Source organism: Chrysochloris asiatica, unplaced genomic scaffold (genome assembly GCF_000296735.1).
Source record: "Chrysochloris asiatica unplaced genomic scaffold, ChrAsi1.0 scaffold00008, whole genome shotgun sequence".
Lineage (NCBI taxonomy): Eukaryota > Metazoa > Chordata > Mammalia > Afrosoricida > Chrysochloridae > Chrysochloris > Chrysochloris asiatica.
Window position 1 is genome coordinate 34991101 of NW_006408526.1, and position 15766 is coordinate 35006866.

At 42.5% G+C, this 15766-nt stretch overlaps 1 protein-coding gene across 1 annotated transcript in view; it reads left to right on the forward strand.

The window, feature by feature from the left end:
- TECTA (tectorin alpha) overlaps positions 1-15766 on the forward strand; it is a 92131-nt gene that overhangs the window by 58233 nt on the left and 18132 nt on the right. Inside the window, exons 12-15 of the mRNA XM_006833923.1 lie at positions 2753-2952; positions 9210-9593; positions 13439-13725; positions 14088-14410. Coding sequence (XP_006833986.1) covers positions 2753-2952; positions 9210-9593; positions 13439-13725; positions 14088-14410 — 1194 coding nt within the window. The remainder of the gene's footprint in view (positions 1-2752; positions 2953-9209; positions 9594-13438; positions 13726-14087; positions 14411-15766) is intronic.

The following is a 15766-nucleotide window of genomic DNA, read 5'->3' on the forward strand; positions in this document are numbered from 1 at the left end:
TAAAACATCTTCCTCAAAAGCCTCCATGATTCTCCTGGATTCTTTGAGAAAATTTATCAAGATTACCCCATTAGAATCCCCAAAACAATCGCCATTTTAAGCTGACCTCTTTGTCTTGAATTTAACTGGTCCAGTGGATCCCCACAGAAGCCACTGTTTTGATTGGCCCTTCTTCTCTGGAATCATCTCGGTAAATCCAACACTCATCCATGGTTATGATCCATTCCATAAATAGTCTTTACTCCTTTTGATCTTGCTTAAAAGGTTGATGGAAATATCAGCTCTTTGAGCTAACTAACTCATGCTTATTTTTGTTGTTAAGTGTTGTCAAGTCAGTTTCAACTCATAGAGAGCCTGTATAGGGTTTCTGAGGAGTGGCTGGTGGGTTTGTACCACTGACCTTGCAGTTAGCAATTCAATGCTTATCCAACAGCACCACACCAGGACTTCAAAGCTCATTTTTAGTATCCTATTTTTTGAAGACACCTTAATAAGACTAAGACAAGTGTATTCCTGACAGTACTTGTCTGCAGCCATCCATTGATGGTGGAAACATGTTTAAACATGTTTTACTTGGAATAAACACTTATATGTAGAAACTGTAACTATAGTAGCAATGTTTTTTACTTTGTGGTAAAATTGTCACTTCAAATTGCTGGTTTAAAAAAGAAGTGTACATGAGGGACTTTTTTTTTTCGTATTTTTGCAGTGAAGAAAGCCTTTCTAAACACAACACTCAGAAGCCATAAATAAAAAACATAATGAATTTCACCACTTTAACATTTTAAATTTCTACATGGAAAAACATAATCAAAACCCAGAAGCAAAGTCAAAAGATAAATGATACACATTCTATAACATAAATAACAGAAAAGGTCTATTTTAAATTGATAAGGAGCTTTGTAAGTTAACAAGAAAAACCCCAACAAACAATAGGAAACTACACAAAGACATTAAAGGCAGCTCACAGAAAAAGACACACAAATGAGTTAGTATAAATAAATTATAACTCATAAAAATGCAAACTAAGTAACAACACAGCTCTCTTGTCATATTTGCAAAGGTGAGAAGTTTAGGTGGTAAATAATTAGTGGGGATGTGGAAGACCTCTGTCCTAGTAGGAGGAGACATTTCTTTAGAGGGCAATTCAGTGGCATCTATCAAAAATTTAAATGTACATACTCTTTGTTCCAATAATTCTACTTCTGGAATTTATCCTACAGATTCATTTATTCATGTGAGCACAAACCTAATGTTCATTACAACATCATCATACACACATAAAACGAATGACCAAACCACCAGTGCAGAAATAATAATTTGTGGCTAAATGAAAGAAATATTGTCATGAAAAGTCCACAGGCAGGAAAAATGTGTATATTATGCTTCCATTTGTGTTTTTAAAAAAAAACAAGTGGAGAATGGAATCACTTATTCCTGTACCTTATACACACCTCACAACATGACGCTCCATCTCAGGTAGGCGTTTCGCTTGATGGTCTCTTGGGGCTTAGCACACTCACCCTTCCCTTTAGGGCCTTACACATTTTGTACCTCCTCATTCATCCCTTCTTTGTCCTCTCCACCTTTTCAATTGTTTATTCGCCAATCCATGAGAGCTCTTTCTCATCTTCACATCAGAATGTCTATAGAACTTTTTCTAAGCCACTCATTCATCACCAGTGGACCCCTGAGTCCCATGGCTTCTGTGATGTCAAAAGCACCACCCACAAAATGACAAAAATGATCTGGAGCCTCCAGTAAACTCTGCTCATTGGTCTGTTGGTTGAAGAGTAGTAAGTCAGATATAGGCTTTCCATATGCAGCAGAAGAAAAAAAGTTACAGTTGAGTCAATTTCAACTCATGGTGGTCCCATGTGTGTCAGAGTAGAACTGCTTCATAAGGTTTTCAATGGCTGATATTTCAAAAGCAGATTGGCAGGTCATTCTTCCAAGGCATCTCTGAGTAGATTCTAACTACCAACCTTTAGGTTTACAACCAAGCATGTTAGCCTAGGGACTCACTCCTCTTTCATACTCACGGTCATCAAATCAACTCATAACAACTCTATAGATCAGAGTAGAACTGCTTCTTAGAGTTTCTGAGACTGTAAATCTTTATGGGAGCAGAAAGCCTCATCTTTCTTCCGTAGTGGGTTTGAACCACTGACCTTGAGGTTAGGAGCCCACATCTTAACCCCTTGTGCCACCAGGGCTCATTTCCACAGGTATGGTTGTTAAGTGCCTTCGAGATGGTTCCAACTTATAATGACCCTGTATAAAGTTCCCAAGGCTACAAACTGTTATATAAACAGAAAGCCGCATCTTTCTCCCACAGAGTGGTTGATGGGTTTGAACAGCTGACTTTGTGATTCTCAGCTCAGTGCTTATTCTCTATAGCCACCACACTTCCACATGCAGTTGGTTGTGTGCCACCAAATCAGTTCCATCTCATAGACCCTGTATAGGGTTTCTGAGGCTGTAAATCTCTACAGGAGCAGAAAGCCTCATCTTTCTCCCATGGAGCCACTGGTAAATTCAAACTACTAACCTTGAAGTTAGCAGCTCAGCTTATAATCCACTACGCTACCAGGGTTCCTTTCCTGCAAGTAGAAAGGGTAGGAAACTCCCCCTACCCACACACTCACACACACACACATCTGTATCTCCGAGTGGCTGAGCAATGACCAGGAGAAAATCATTTACAGTGACTTGTGATTGTGCAAGTCTTGATTTTTCTCTTCTGTTCCAGCTGTCACCTGCCCTCCCAACAGCCATTACGAAAGCTGTGTGAGTGTCTGTCAGCCCCGCTGTGCCGCCATCCGCCTGAAGAGCGACTGCAACCACTACTGTGTGGAGGGCTGTCAGTGTGACTCAGGTTATGTCCTGAACGGCAAGAGCTGTATCCTGCCCCACAGCTGCGGCTGCTACTCAGATGGCAAATATTACGAGGTATGCATTTCCTCCAGGCCAGTCACCATGTCTCTCCAACACAGAGAAATTGGTCAGTACGGATAAATATTTCCACTTCATCATGAAAGTTGTGGTACTTGTTTGCAAGGAAGTGGAGCAGGGGCAAGAAAACCAAGTCAAGATCAGATGAGGTTGTTGGTCAGTGCATTCTAGATTTGGAAAAACCTGGGGTCTAGCCTTTTCCCTCCAGGCATCTGCAAGGTCTCAGGGTAGCTGTCTCTTGTTCACAGTGCGTTCATCTCTCTGCCATGCTTTTCTCTAGAGGCTTTGTGGTTAGCTGCTGTCCAGCCTGCCCCTAACTCTAGGTGACCCCATGCACATCCAAATGAAGCACTGCCTGGTCCTGGGCTATCCTCATGATTGGATGCATGGGGACTCCTAGGGTTTCTATTGGCTGATTGTCAGGAATTTCTTCCTATACCGTCTTAGTATGGTAATTCTACTGAAACCTATTAAGCACCATAGCCTTCACTGGCAGGTAGGTAGGGGCTGTACATGAGGTACATTGTGAAGGAATCGAACTGGGTCTCCCTCATGACAGGTGGGAATTCTACCACTGAGGCACCATTTGTCTTCTCTTAGAGTCTGGACTCTTCCAACTTTTATGATAAATCCGAGCTTGAAAGCTTCTGGTATGGCTATTGTTTGAAAACATGGTGGCTGTGAATCTGACAGTTTTAGCTGTCTTAGCTAAGGACACTCTTAACTGGAAAATATGGAGCTTGAGGCTGAGAAGAATGACTTTTCCTCTCCTGGCGATTGAGGCTCTGTGAGAGTGAGCTAAGGCTGCCATCTCTGCACTTGCCATTTGTCATTCTGGTATTGTCCCTAGTGAGTTCTGTCTGGATAGCTTAATGCTGTGCCCCATATCTTGCACCGTGCCTCCCACTCTATGGGGACTTAAACATAGAGCTAGCTGGTGAAGCTGCCCTTTGTCGATTTCTCAACTATGAAACATATTCATGCACTAAATCATTTTACTTATGGACTTTGTAATCTTTCTTTATGTGCCATAATACTAAACTAGACAAGGCCTTCCTTGAAGAAGGCATCTAGTCCATGGCTCTTATTCAAGCCCAGTGTCTGCTTAAATGATATCAAAGTCTGATGTTGGTGAATAGACAGTTAACAACTACAAATATCGAGCATTTGTTACTTGCAATCCACTATGCCGTGGTATTGTGGAAGGATGAAAAAGAAGTTACCCTGCCTTAAGGAACTTAAAAATCTGTTTGTAGAGAGAAGGCGAAAAGAAGCTATGCATTTTAAAGAACAAAAGAACATTTACTAAATAACATAACAACAAGTGAAAAATAATAGCCTACAGAGATGATCAATCTTAAATGAAAAACAGAATACCAGTGATTTTTTTTTTCAAGTCTAATTGAAGTATCTGAGGTAGAAATAAACTAGACACAAATAAATAATGTGCATTGATGTTTTCTAGAGCAACCAAGTTGCCTTGACTCGGAGGATACATAAAGGGAAATGAAGGTGGAAGTTAGCCTCCGTTTCATTTCCAGTGGAAAGTGTTTTTAAATTTTTGTAAGAATAACAGGGAGGAAGTAGAGTAAAATTGTGGAATTAATCCAAGAAGCCTTCTTGGAAGAAGTGGGTTTGGAAGTCAATTCTTAAAAATGGATTATTTGCAAGGAAGGGCAGAGAATCTGGGAGAAAAAAAAATTAAATTCTCATAGTTTAGGAAGAGAGATAATCAGCCTCGGAAATGAGAAAGCACTCGTCCTGATTCTGCTCCCTGACCAGAGACTTACCAAAATGTGTCCAGCTATCAAATGTGACACCCACCTCCATCGGAGGGCCTGAGTGTTAGCATGGTTCAAACCCAGAATGAGACCTGGGTTTGATCCTCGCTATACTGGTGCTGTGACATTGAGTAAATTGTCTCATTTCTCTTGGTTTCAGTATTACTTTTTCTGTAATACTACTTGATAGGGTTGGTGTATAAGTAATCTATGCCACATACCCATCTTAGTATGCTCCACATAGTAAACCAAACCCACAGCCTCATCTTTCTCCCTCAGAGCTTCTGGTGGTTTGAAACTACTGACCTTACCACTTAGCAGCCAAGTGCCTAATCCACAGTGCCAACAACATTCCTTCAGCACATTGTTGTTGTTGTTGTGTACCCTCAAGACAGTTCCAACTCATAGTGACCCTGCATTTCAAGAACGGCTGTTGGGTTTGAATTGTAGTCCAGTGTTGATCCTGTGTTGTTATTGTTAAATGCCGTTGAGTTGATTCTGATTCATAGCCACCCTGTGTAGGGTTTTCCAAGGAGTGGCTGGTGGGTTTGAACTGCCATCCTTATGACTTAGCAGTACAATGCTTATCCTACTATGTCACAAAAAAACAAATGCCATCGAGTTGATTTTGACTCATAGTGATCTAGATGGGGTTTTCTGATACTCAAAATCTTTTTGAGAGTAGACAGTCAGCAGATTGGCTAGTGGGTTTGAACCACCCACCTTGTGGTTAGCAGCAGTCCAGTGCTTATCCTGCAGTGCCACAAGGGCTCCTTCTGTATGTAGTTATTAAGTATCATTGAGTCAGTTCCGACTCACAGAGACCCTGCATGGGGTTTGCGAGGAGTGGCTACACATAGTAGTTACTCAATTAATTGGTAGCTGGTATTGGTGCAGTTCTTTAGTGCTTGGCTGCTAACCATAAGGTTGGCGGTTTGAATCCATCAGCAGCTCTGAGGGAGAAAGATGTGGCAGTCTGCTTCCATAAAGATTATAGCCTTTCAAAACTATGGGGGCACTTCTCCACGGTCATTTGGAGTGACCAAGTCAGAATCAGTTAGACAGCATTGGGCCTTGTTTTGTGTGTATGTGTGTGTCTATATGTGTTTTATTGTTCCATAAATGGTTTGCACCATGTAAGCACTGGACTGCAAGGTTTGTTTGAACTGAAACATCAATGGTTCAAACCCACCAGGAGCTACTCCTCAGAAATCCTATATAGGGTCACTATGCGTCGGAACCAACTCACAGCACTTAACAATAACAACTAGCCTAAAGGAGTCCTGGTGTGGCACTCTAGGATAATCAGTGGACTACTAACCATAAGGTTGGCCATTCAAACCCACAAACTGCTTCTTGGAAACCCTATTCAGAGTCGCCATGAGCCAATACTGACTAGACAACACCTAGCAACAGCAACAACTAAACTAAAAGTTGTCAGTTTGAACACACCCAGTGATGCTGCAGAAAGACCTGGAGATCTGTTTCTGAGAATATTACAACCAAGAAAACTTTATGGAGAAGTTCTACTCTGTAGCACATCGGGTTGCCAAAAGTCAGAATTGACTCCATGGCAGTGGTGTTTTTATTATCGTTTTGTACTTGTTTGTCTCTTGATAAGCATTTGGCAAAAGAAAAAATCTAGTCGTGTTAATGAAATGATGCATATAAAGCCCCTTGTAACTCTCAGAAAAGGTATACTACTGCTTTCAGCAGCTATTAGTACTATAAACATTATTACCCCCGTTTTCATCAGAAACTCAGTGGGTCTTAACAACAGCTTATATCTAGGAAGTAGCAAACTCACAGAACAAATAATCCACTTGCCACAATTCAAACAAGCTTGGGGGCTTGTTTACACAATGAATTTCTTTGAATCAAAAGAGAGAACACATCTAGCCATTAGCACGTAGGATAATCACCCAGCTGCCGCTGTCATGTCTAATTAAGGCAAAGAAAGTGGCATTGGGCAAGTCACTTTACTGTGAAGCCAGTTTCATGATCAAGTTCTCCTGTGAGACGAGTTATTTACCCTGGATCATATCCACATACATCTGGTTATTTTTCTCTTTCCACCGATGTAACGTCTGACTTCTTATCAGAGAGAGGCCAGACCATCGACTCAATTATTCTGTAAATCTGATAAGAGGAATGAAGTCAATTTGTGAGGCTGCTGGCACCTAGAATATGTTATAGGTCTGGAAAGAAAGACGACTTAGTTCCAGGAAGCACCTTACTTTAGCCAAAAAGAATCAGCAGTGGCATCTTACAGTGTTCTGGGTAGAGGAAACATTTCCTGGGAGTTCCCCGACTACCCCTTTATCTCTTTACCCTTATATGTGAGTCGTGTTTGTACTTGATATCCAGGGTTTTGAAAAGGCTACAGTTATAACAGAAAACAGTGATCAGATGGAAGTAGTACATCTTTTGTGTCATTAAAATGCTTTTTCCAGAAAGTGTTTTGTTCAACTGAATTAATGCAGTGAGTGTATTCCTGAAATATGATCTACTTGTTAGGATCATACCCCAATTGGACCATGATGATCAGTTTCCTGGAATTCTTGGTCTAGAGCAACTGAAAGGTCTGTAGATTGTTGTCTATTTGGGAAGGAGTCGGAAATAATAAGTGTCACCAATTGAGGATAGGAGTCTCCAGATGGTGTGAACAGCTAAGGTGCTCAAGTGCTAACTGAGAATTTAACAGTCAGTTTTAGTTCACCCAAAGGCACCTTAAAAGACGGTCCAGGCAATCTACTTCCCCAAATCAGCTATTGAGCAAATATCCTGTGGAGCACAGCTCTACTCTGACACACATGGGGTTCACCATGAGTGGAAGATGACTTAATAACAACTAGAATTGAGGATACTCTAGGTAGTTTTTGGAGTCCTGGTGTGGTGCTGTGGGCTAACGCACTGACTGAACTACAAAGTCAGTTTGACCCGCAAGGTCGATGGTTCAAGCTCACTGGCTATTCCTTGGAAACCCTATTCAGTGTCACTATGGGTCGAAACTAACTCAATGGAACTTATCAACAATAGGTGTTTTTTATTATGACTCCACCATCTGAAAGAGGACACGTGGTTATTCTATAATAATAACAGCAGCTGGGGACTCAGTGGTAGAACCCTCACCTTCCATCGGGGAGACCTGTGTTCAATGCCTGGCTAATGTACCTCAAGCACAGCACTGCCCATCTGTCAGTGGAGGCTTACATGTTGCTATGGTATTGAACAGATTTGATTGGAGCTTTCAGACTAAGACAGAGCTTCCCAAATCAGCCCATGGAATCCTATGGATCACAAAGGTTCAATTCCCACAGGATTTTGTCGGCTGATTTGGGAAGCTCACTCACTTACCATCAAATCAGACCCCGTCTGCTGGTGTCCCATGTACCTGACTTGATAGTAGCTAGCAACAATTAGTTCTGGTGTGGCATCATAAAATAAGCACTGGACTACTAGCCATAAGATTGCTGGTTCAAATCCATCAGTTTCCATCCTTGGAAACTCGATACAGGGTCTCCATGAATCAGAACAACACCAGTAACAACTATTTATTGAGTGCCCACTCTATGCAAAAAAAGTGTGCTTTACTCCTCTTATTTAATATTTGTGGCTGCCCTGAAAGACATTATTGATTTCAATTGATAGATAAGCAAACAGACACAATAGAAGGGTAAGTAGCATCTTTCAAGATCACTCCCCAGGGTGGCCAGGCGGGGGTTGAAACCCCAGCTGACTGATCCTAAAGCTTCCCTCACTGTTCTCTAAGCCTCTCATGTTCAGGACACATAGAAATGGATGCACTTGCAACCAAAATACACTAGATACAAGGGACAATTTGGAATAGTGAGTATTGGGAAATGTCCAAATGGTTCATCCAAAGAGTTGGGCTAGCGTAGTGGGTTACGAGCTGGACTGCGAGTTCAGCAGTTTTAATCTAGCAGTCACTCTGAAGGAGAAAGATGAGGTTTTCTGCTCCCATAAAGATTTACAGTCTCGGAAACCCTATAAAGGGTCGCTATGAATCCAAACGAACTTGATGGCACACAACCATAACCAAGACTTGGGCTATCACTTTCTTTTGACATATTTAAGATTTGAGTGAATTTAAATGTAATCTTTGAAGTCCAGCGGGTAATTGGAGAAGTGTGAGCCCTTGGTAAAAATGCTGTTCCAATGCTTTTCTTTCTGCACCTAGTTCCTCTAAGAGTTGCACATTCAGGTTGACAGTGATTATATATCCAGCCCAACCATAAAGATTTCTGAGTCCATGATTGAAACCATTGAAGTCGAAATTGCATATTGTTTGGCGTCTGAGTTGCATGGAACTGAATGGAAGTGGCCTCCCTACCTGCTCTCTATTGCAACTTCCAGCCCCATTAAAGACAAGTTAGCTCAGATGGATCGGGCTTTGGGTCTCCACGCTTGATCACCGCCTGAGTTTCATGCAAACTAGTGCCTCTCTTTCAGCCCAAACAGCTGTTCTGGAACAGCGACTGCACGCGGCGCTGTCGTTGTTTCCGTCGCAACCTGATCCAGTGCGACCCGCGTCAATGTAAATCGGATGAAGAATGCGCTCTGCGAAACGGTGTGCGCGGCTGCTTCAGCACTAAGACCTCCTATTGCCTGGCAGCTGGCGGTGGCGTCTTCCGCACCTTCGATGGCGCCTTTCTCCGCTTCCCCGCCAACTGCGCCTTCGTGCTCTCCACCATCTGCCAGAAACTGCCGGACATCTCCTTCCAGCTCATCATCAACTTCGACAAGTGGTCGTCCCCCAACCTCACCATCATTTCACCCATCTATTTCTACATCAACGAAGAACAGATCCTGATCAACGACCGGAACACTGTCAAGGTAACAAACCTATCCTTGAGTCTGCCCCCCACCAAGCCCAGTCTAAGACACGTGCCCGTAAGGAGGGCTGGTTAGTAGACTGTGCCTTGTGGCTTTCCCAGATAACCAAATTATGTGCCACACACAAATGATCATTTTTTTTGTTGTTGTTTGAGTTTTTATTGAGAATGGAGTGATAGTATACATGGGGGAACATCAGTTCTTTCATTGCAATGATTACAATCCCCTGCACACTTCATCATTCAACAGTATTTGCTTCTTTCTATTCCCTCTGGTTTGTTTTGTTTTTGTTTTTTGGATGTGCACCAAAACACTCAGGAATAAACAATTACTCAAACAGCCAAAGAGGACACCTTGCCCCCCAGCCGCCAGTCGACATCCCCTCTCCTGTCATGAATCTAGAATCTTCAGCTGCTTTGGCTCTCTATGTCATCATCTCTGCCTCAATCTCTGGTGTACCCGCTTCTCTGGGTAGGGCCCCCATACTGTGCTCTTGCTCTCCTTCCCTTGGTGGTCCCAGGGTCCTCCACTCCGGAACTGTAAAATGGACCACTCACCCTTTTTTTGCTACAAAATGCTTACCTTTACAGTGTGACAAAGGAGCTCTGGCAGCGTAGTGGTTACTAATCGGGCTGTGAACCACAAGGTCAGCAGTTTGAAACTACCAGCTGTTCCACAGGAGAAAGATGTGGCTTTCTGCTGCCGTAAAGATTTACAGCCTCGGAAACCCTGTACAGGGTCACTATGAGTCAGAATCGACTCCACGGCAGACAACAACAACAACAGTTGCGACAATCGCAATTAGTCATGATAACAAGTACCCACTATTGAATCATGATAGCCTTGTCCCCATCTCCTTTCACCAGACCTGTCTAGACAGGATGAAAATCACTGTCAGGATTCTACCCACCCCTGTGCACGCTGAATCTAAACTCCCTCTTGAAAACTTGTAAGCCAATCACTTCATGCCTTTACAGGCCCCCCCATTTTAGGTAGCCAATGTCTAAGTTGCCCATCCGTATCAACACAAGTGATCATATTTTAAAGAATGAAAGTTTAACAAGTCTTACAAGAGTAGGAACGGCCCATTTAGTCCTTGCTGATGATTCCCAAGGCCTGGCAGTAAACGTTTATGGTTTTTTTAAAATGTTTTATTGTGAATTATATGATAGTTTACATGGGAGAACATTAGTTTTACATTTATTCTATCGTATATCATTTCATTGCCATGGTTACAATCCCCTCCATGCATCATCAACCAACCAAAGGGTATACCCTGCAAGCCTGCCCCCTACACTACCCCCCCACCCCCCAGTCTTCAGCACACAGTTGCTCTCCCTCACTGGATCTAAAGTCCCCACCTGCTCCATCGCTCCACGTCATCGTCTCTGCCTCCATCTCAGGTATTGCTGCTTCTCTGGGTAGGGTCCCGCTCTTGGCTCTTCTCCATTGATGGTCCTAGGGACCTCTGATCCTAGACTGGAAAGTTAATCACTCCCTTCCTTGCTATAAAACATCTACCTTTACATTTCCAACCCTCACAATCAGTCCTGATAACAATTATTCACTATTGTATCACAAGAGACCCATCTGCATTTCATTTCATCAGCTCTGCCTAGACAGATTGGATAGTACTCACTGGAGATTCTGCCTTCTTCCATGCCCCCTGGCTCTGGCTTATAGCTTGAAAGCTTATAAGCCAGTCACTTCTTGCCTTTGTAGCACCACCACCCCCTTCATTTTGGGTAGCCAATGTCCAAGTCCTGGCAGTAAATTTACAAACTGTCAGGCCATACTTAGAATGGAGTTTCCATGGTCAATTGGTAAATAAACCAGCTTTTACTCTGGATTCATTTACAAAATGCATCTTTTTTTTTTGTTCACTATTTTAAGAACCTCTAACAACATTCTTAGTTCTGCTCTCCTGTACTGAAGGCCTGCCCCTTCATCCTCTGCCATGCTTTCCTGCTGCATTTACCTTTCTGCCAGCTAAGAGAATGCAAGAATTTGCCTATAAATGGAGCATTCTCTACTATCAGAAGGCCCCGTAATGGACTTATATGAGACTGATATGAGACAACAAGAGACTGATATGGTGAATTTCTCTCAGATCTGCTGTTCCATAGGCCTGTTGCCCAGTTTGTATCACTATTTGGTTTCTTGTGAATCTTGCTGTTGTTGTTAGCTGTCATCACGTTGGCTCTGATGCATGGTGACCCAGTCCTGTGCTGTCCCCATGAACCGTGACCTGCTCAAGTCCAGTGTTGTAACCACTAAGTGTTTTGAGTACCTTCCAACCTAAGGACTCCTCTTCTAACACAATATTGGGTAATATTCTGTTGTGATCCGGAGGGGTTTCATTGGCTAATTTTTGGAAGTAGATTACCAGGCATTCTGCTTTCTAGTCTTAGTCAGGAAGCTCCATTGAAACCTGTCCCTCATGAGTGACCCTGCTGGTATTTAAAATACTGGTGGCATAGCTCCAAGCATCACAGCAATACGTAGGCCACCACAGTACAACAAACTGACAAATGGGTGGTGGTTGTGAATCTTATATGTTTACATTCAAAATGTACAATTGTAAGATTCACCCACTAGAACTGACATGGCTCTTCGACTTGGATTCCTACCCTCTTCCATTTAAAAGATCCTTTGCTCTGATGCACTATGGGCCATGGCGCAGAGCTCTTTGATTAAAGCACATTGCTCAGAGCAGGTCCCCAACGCTGTGAGCACAGATAGGGAGAGACATTAGACCAAGGACATATCTACAGACTTTTTTTGGAATTGATATTATTGTGTGTATCTGCTTCCCACCATTGGCTCAGCTAATCAGTCACTGAATGTATATTTGAGAATCATCAAACAGCTTAGTCTCCGGTGTTAGGAAAAACACTGGCAGTATTTTTGCAAACTTAAAAGGAAGAATTTGGATTTAAATACTTGTTTTTAATTTCAATGAACGCTGGTGTTGTTTTTGACATTCCACTTCCTTTTGCCAGTGGATCCACATAGACACAACTACCTGAGCCCAGAGTCTAGGAGCTCCAAGGTAAAACACTTGCCTGAAAGAGGAAAGCTGATGTTGTTGCTGAATCACATACCCCAAGCTAAGCAAAATCATATTTTGCAAAAGGGTTTCTCCTTTCTTATAAGGATCAAAAGTAACTAATAGCCTGGGGGAAAAAAATCTATTTTGTAAGTACAGGAAAAGCATGTTATATTCTTTCCCAAGAGCTAAGAAAAGAAAACAGTACAAAGCAGGGAAATGACAAATGTAGAAAATTCTTTTTGCCTATAGGACCTCTGGGGTGGGGTACTTCTGGTTTGAATGTAATAAGCAAGAAAACAATAAACATGGCAGTGATCCCTGGATTCATTTTCTACTGTGCTAGGCTCCTTAGCACAAGATTGGGATTTCATTTTTGGTAACAGATTTATCCTGGGAAAGTTTTACACAAAAATCCTGTCATTCATTGTGGGTTATACTTTTCTTAATTTCTCCCCATGCATTCTGCTTCCATCTTTTGCTTGCTTCAGAGGAACTGTGGACAGTAAGACAAGTGACTGCTCTTATACTCTAGGGCAAGGGTCGACAAACTACAGCCTGCAGTCAAATCCGCTGACTGCCTGTTTTTGTATATAAAGCTTCACTGGAAGACAGCCACACTCATTTATTTTCCTATTGTCGATGGCTGCTTTCTTGCTACAAGGACAGAGCTGAGTAGTTACAACAGATCACGTGACCCGCAAAGCCACAAATGTTTACTCAGGATCTTTACAGAAAAAGTTTGCTGCTACCCTGCCGTAGAGTAATTTACTTCCTTTCTTTTTCCCCCCAATAGGTGAATGGCACACAAGTGAGTGTTCCATTTATAACTGGCTTGGCCACCAAAATCTACAGCAGTGAGGGGTTTCTGGTGATCGATACCAGCCCTGACATCCAGATCTACTACAATGGTTTCAATGTAATTAAAATCAGCATTAGTGAGAGGCTGCAGAACAAAGTATGCGGCCTCTGTGGCAACTTCAATGGGGACTTGACTGATGACTATGTGACCTTGCGGGGGAAGCCGGTGGTGAGCAGTGTGGTGCTGGCCCAGAGCTGGAAAACCAATGGCATGCAGAAGAGGTAAGGGTATACAAGTCATTCATGTCACTAGGCTCGGTGGCCCAAATCCCACCAAATGCATGGGAGTTGTTAGTAAGGAATGCACTGTTCAGAATATTGCCCTTCTCCCTGCCAAGAGTTTGACCAAACAACTTTGGAGTTTAGATGACACAAATCAGAGGGCCCAGTAATTCTTTAAGTTGCAGAGGAAGGAGCTGGGTTTGGATGGTATGACTTTAAACTTTCACGTCACCTAACCCTCAATGAAAAGAAGAGTGTGCCTAGGCTGAGAAGCCTTGACCAGTTGTCCACTTGGGTTGGGATGGAGAAGTAACTCAGGAGAAGACAGGCTTTCCTCTACTCCTCAGTGCTGGATCGCAAAGATCTCAGTGTGTTGTTTTGCTGACCACACCTCTTGCCCCCAGCTGCAACGAGCTGCAGTTTTCACAATATGCGGCCATGTGTGACAACGTGCACATCCAGAAGATGCAGGGTGATGGCTACTGCCTGAAACTCACAGACATGAAGGGTTTCTTCCAGCCCTGCTACGGGCTTCTCAACCCACTTCCGTTCTACGAGTCCTGTTACTTGGATGGCTGCTACAACCACAAGAAGTTCCAGTTGTGCGGGTCCCTGGCGGCCTATGGGGAGGCCTGCCGCTCTTTTGGTATCCTCAGCACTGAGTGGATTGACAAGGAGAATTGCTGTAAGAGAATTATTTTATTTCTGCGGGTTCTTCCACAATGAAAAGAACAGCTCTTCAGGGGGTGTTTGTAAGATGGGACCATGTTTACTCATAAATCTGCTCATAGGACTGAGGTGTTGAGAGTAGAGAGCCTCAGCAGAGATGTTGGTGAGGGGCGTTTCTGTGGACCCAAACTTAGGAAGATTAGATTCCGTGGGTTGGAGGAGCTCCAGTTTAGAAACTTACAAGGTAGAGGGATACCCCTGAGTGATTTCAATTTTCAAAGTCAGTTCTTGAAACATGGTCAGGGACACATCACAAAGGGAGGGTCCATGGGAAGTGGCAAATTGAGTTGGAATTTAGCTGGCTTTGTCTGCTTCGGTTGGAAGAAAGCTACATTCGATTTATAAAGTGGTTGTTATTAGCTGATGTTGAGTTGATCCTGACTCACGGTGACCCTGTGCATAACACAAATGAAATATTGCTGTTCCCGCTCATCCCATGAGTGGTTTTGGATCAGACTGTTGTAATCTGTGTGGTTTTTCACAGATTTTCTGAAGTAGATTGGCAGGCCTTTCTGCTTCATCTGTTGTAGTACGAAAGCTCCTGTGAAACCTGTTTGGAATCATATAATCATATGTATGAAAATTAGTGGGTAAAATAAGGATTTGTATTGTTGTTTTTGTTCAGTGTTGTGGAGTTGATTCTGACTCATAGTGGCCTGTATAGGGTTTTCAAGGAGTGGCTTGTGGGTTTGAACCTCCAACTCTGCGGTTAATAGTCCAGTGTTTATCCTACAGTGTCACCTATATAGATGCTTTTATTATTTTTTTCAGTAAGAAAATGATTTTTATTTGTATTTCCATTACTCTAGTTGTTCATTGTCTAACTGTCAATCAAATAGATGAGAAAATGTAAGTGTAGTTGTTGTTGTTAAGTGCTTTCAAGTTGGTTCTGACCCATAGCGACCCTGTATAGGGTTTCTGAGGAGCGGCTGGTGAGCTTAAATGGCCGACCTTGTGATTCAAACCAAATCTGCAGTCCAACTCCTTAACCCACAGCACCACACCAGGACTCTCATAAATGTATATAAGCAGATAAAATTTCTCATATATGTATATGTGTGTCCATATATATAAATGGTCAGTCTATTTCATTAGTGACACTATGACCAACAGAGTATTTATATGTTCCCTACACACAACTCTAACCCCATATGTATACAGGTATCAATGAAAACAGGCCCATTCCAAGACTAGTAAACTTAACATTTGTAGGAATATACTTGAGTCTAAAAACAATGTAGTTAATTAACATAAGCATTCAGTGAATTTAGAATTAGTTAATTAATAACTAAATTACTTATCTCTGTTGGAA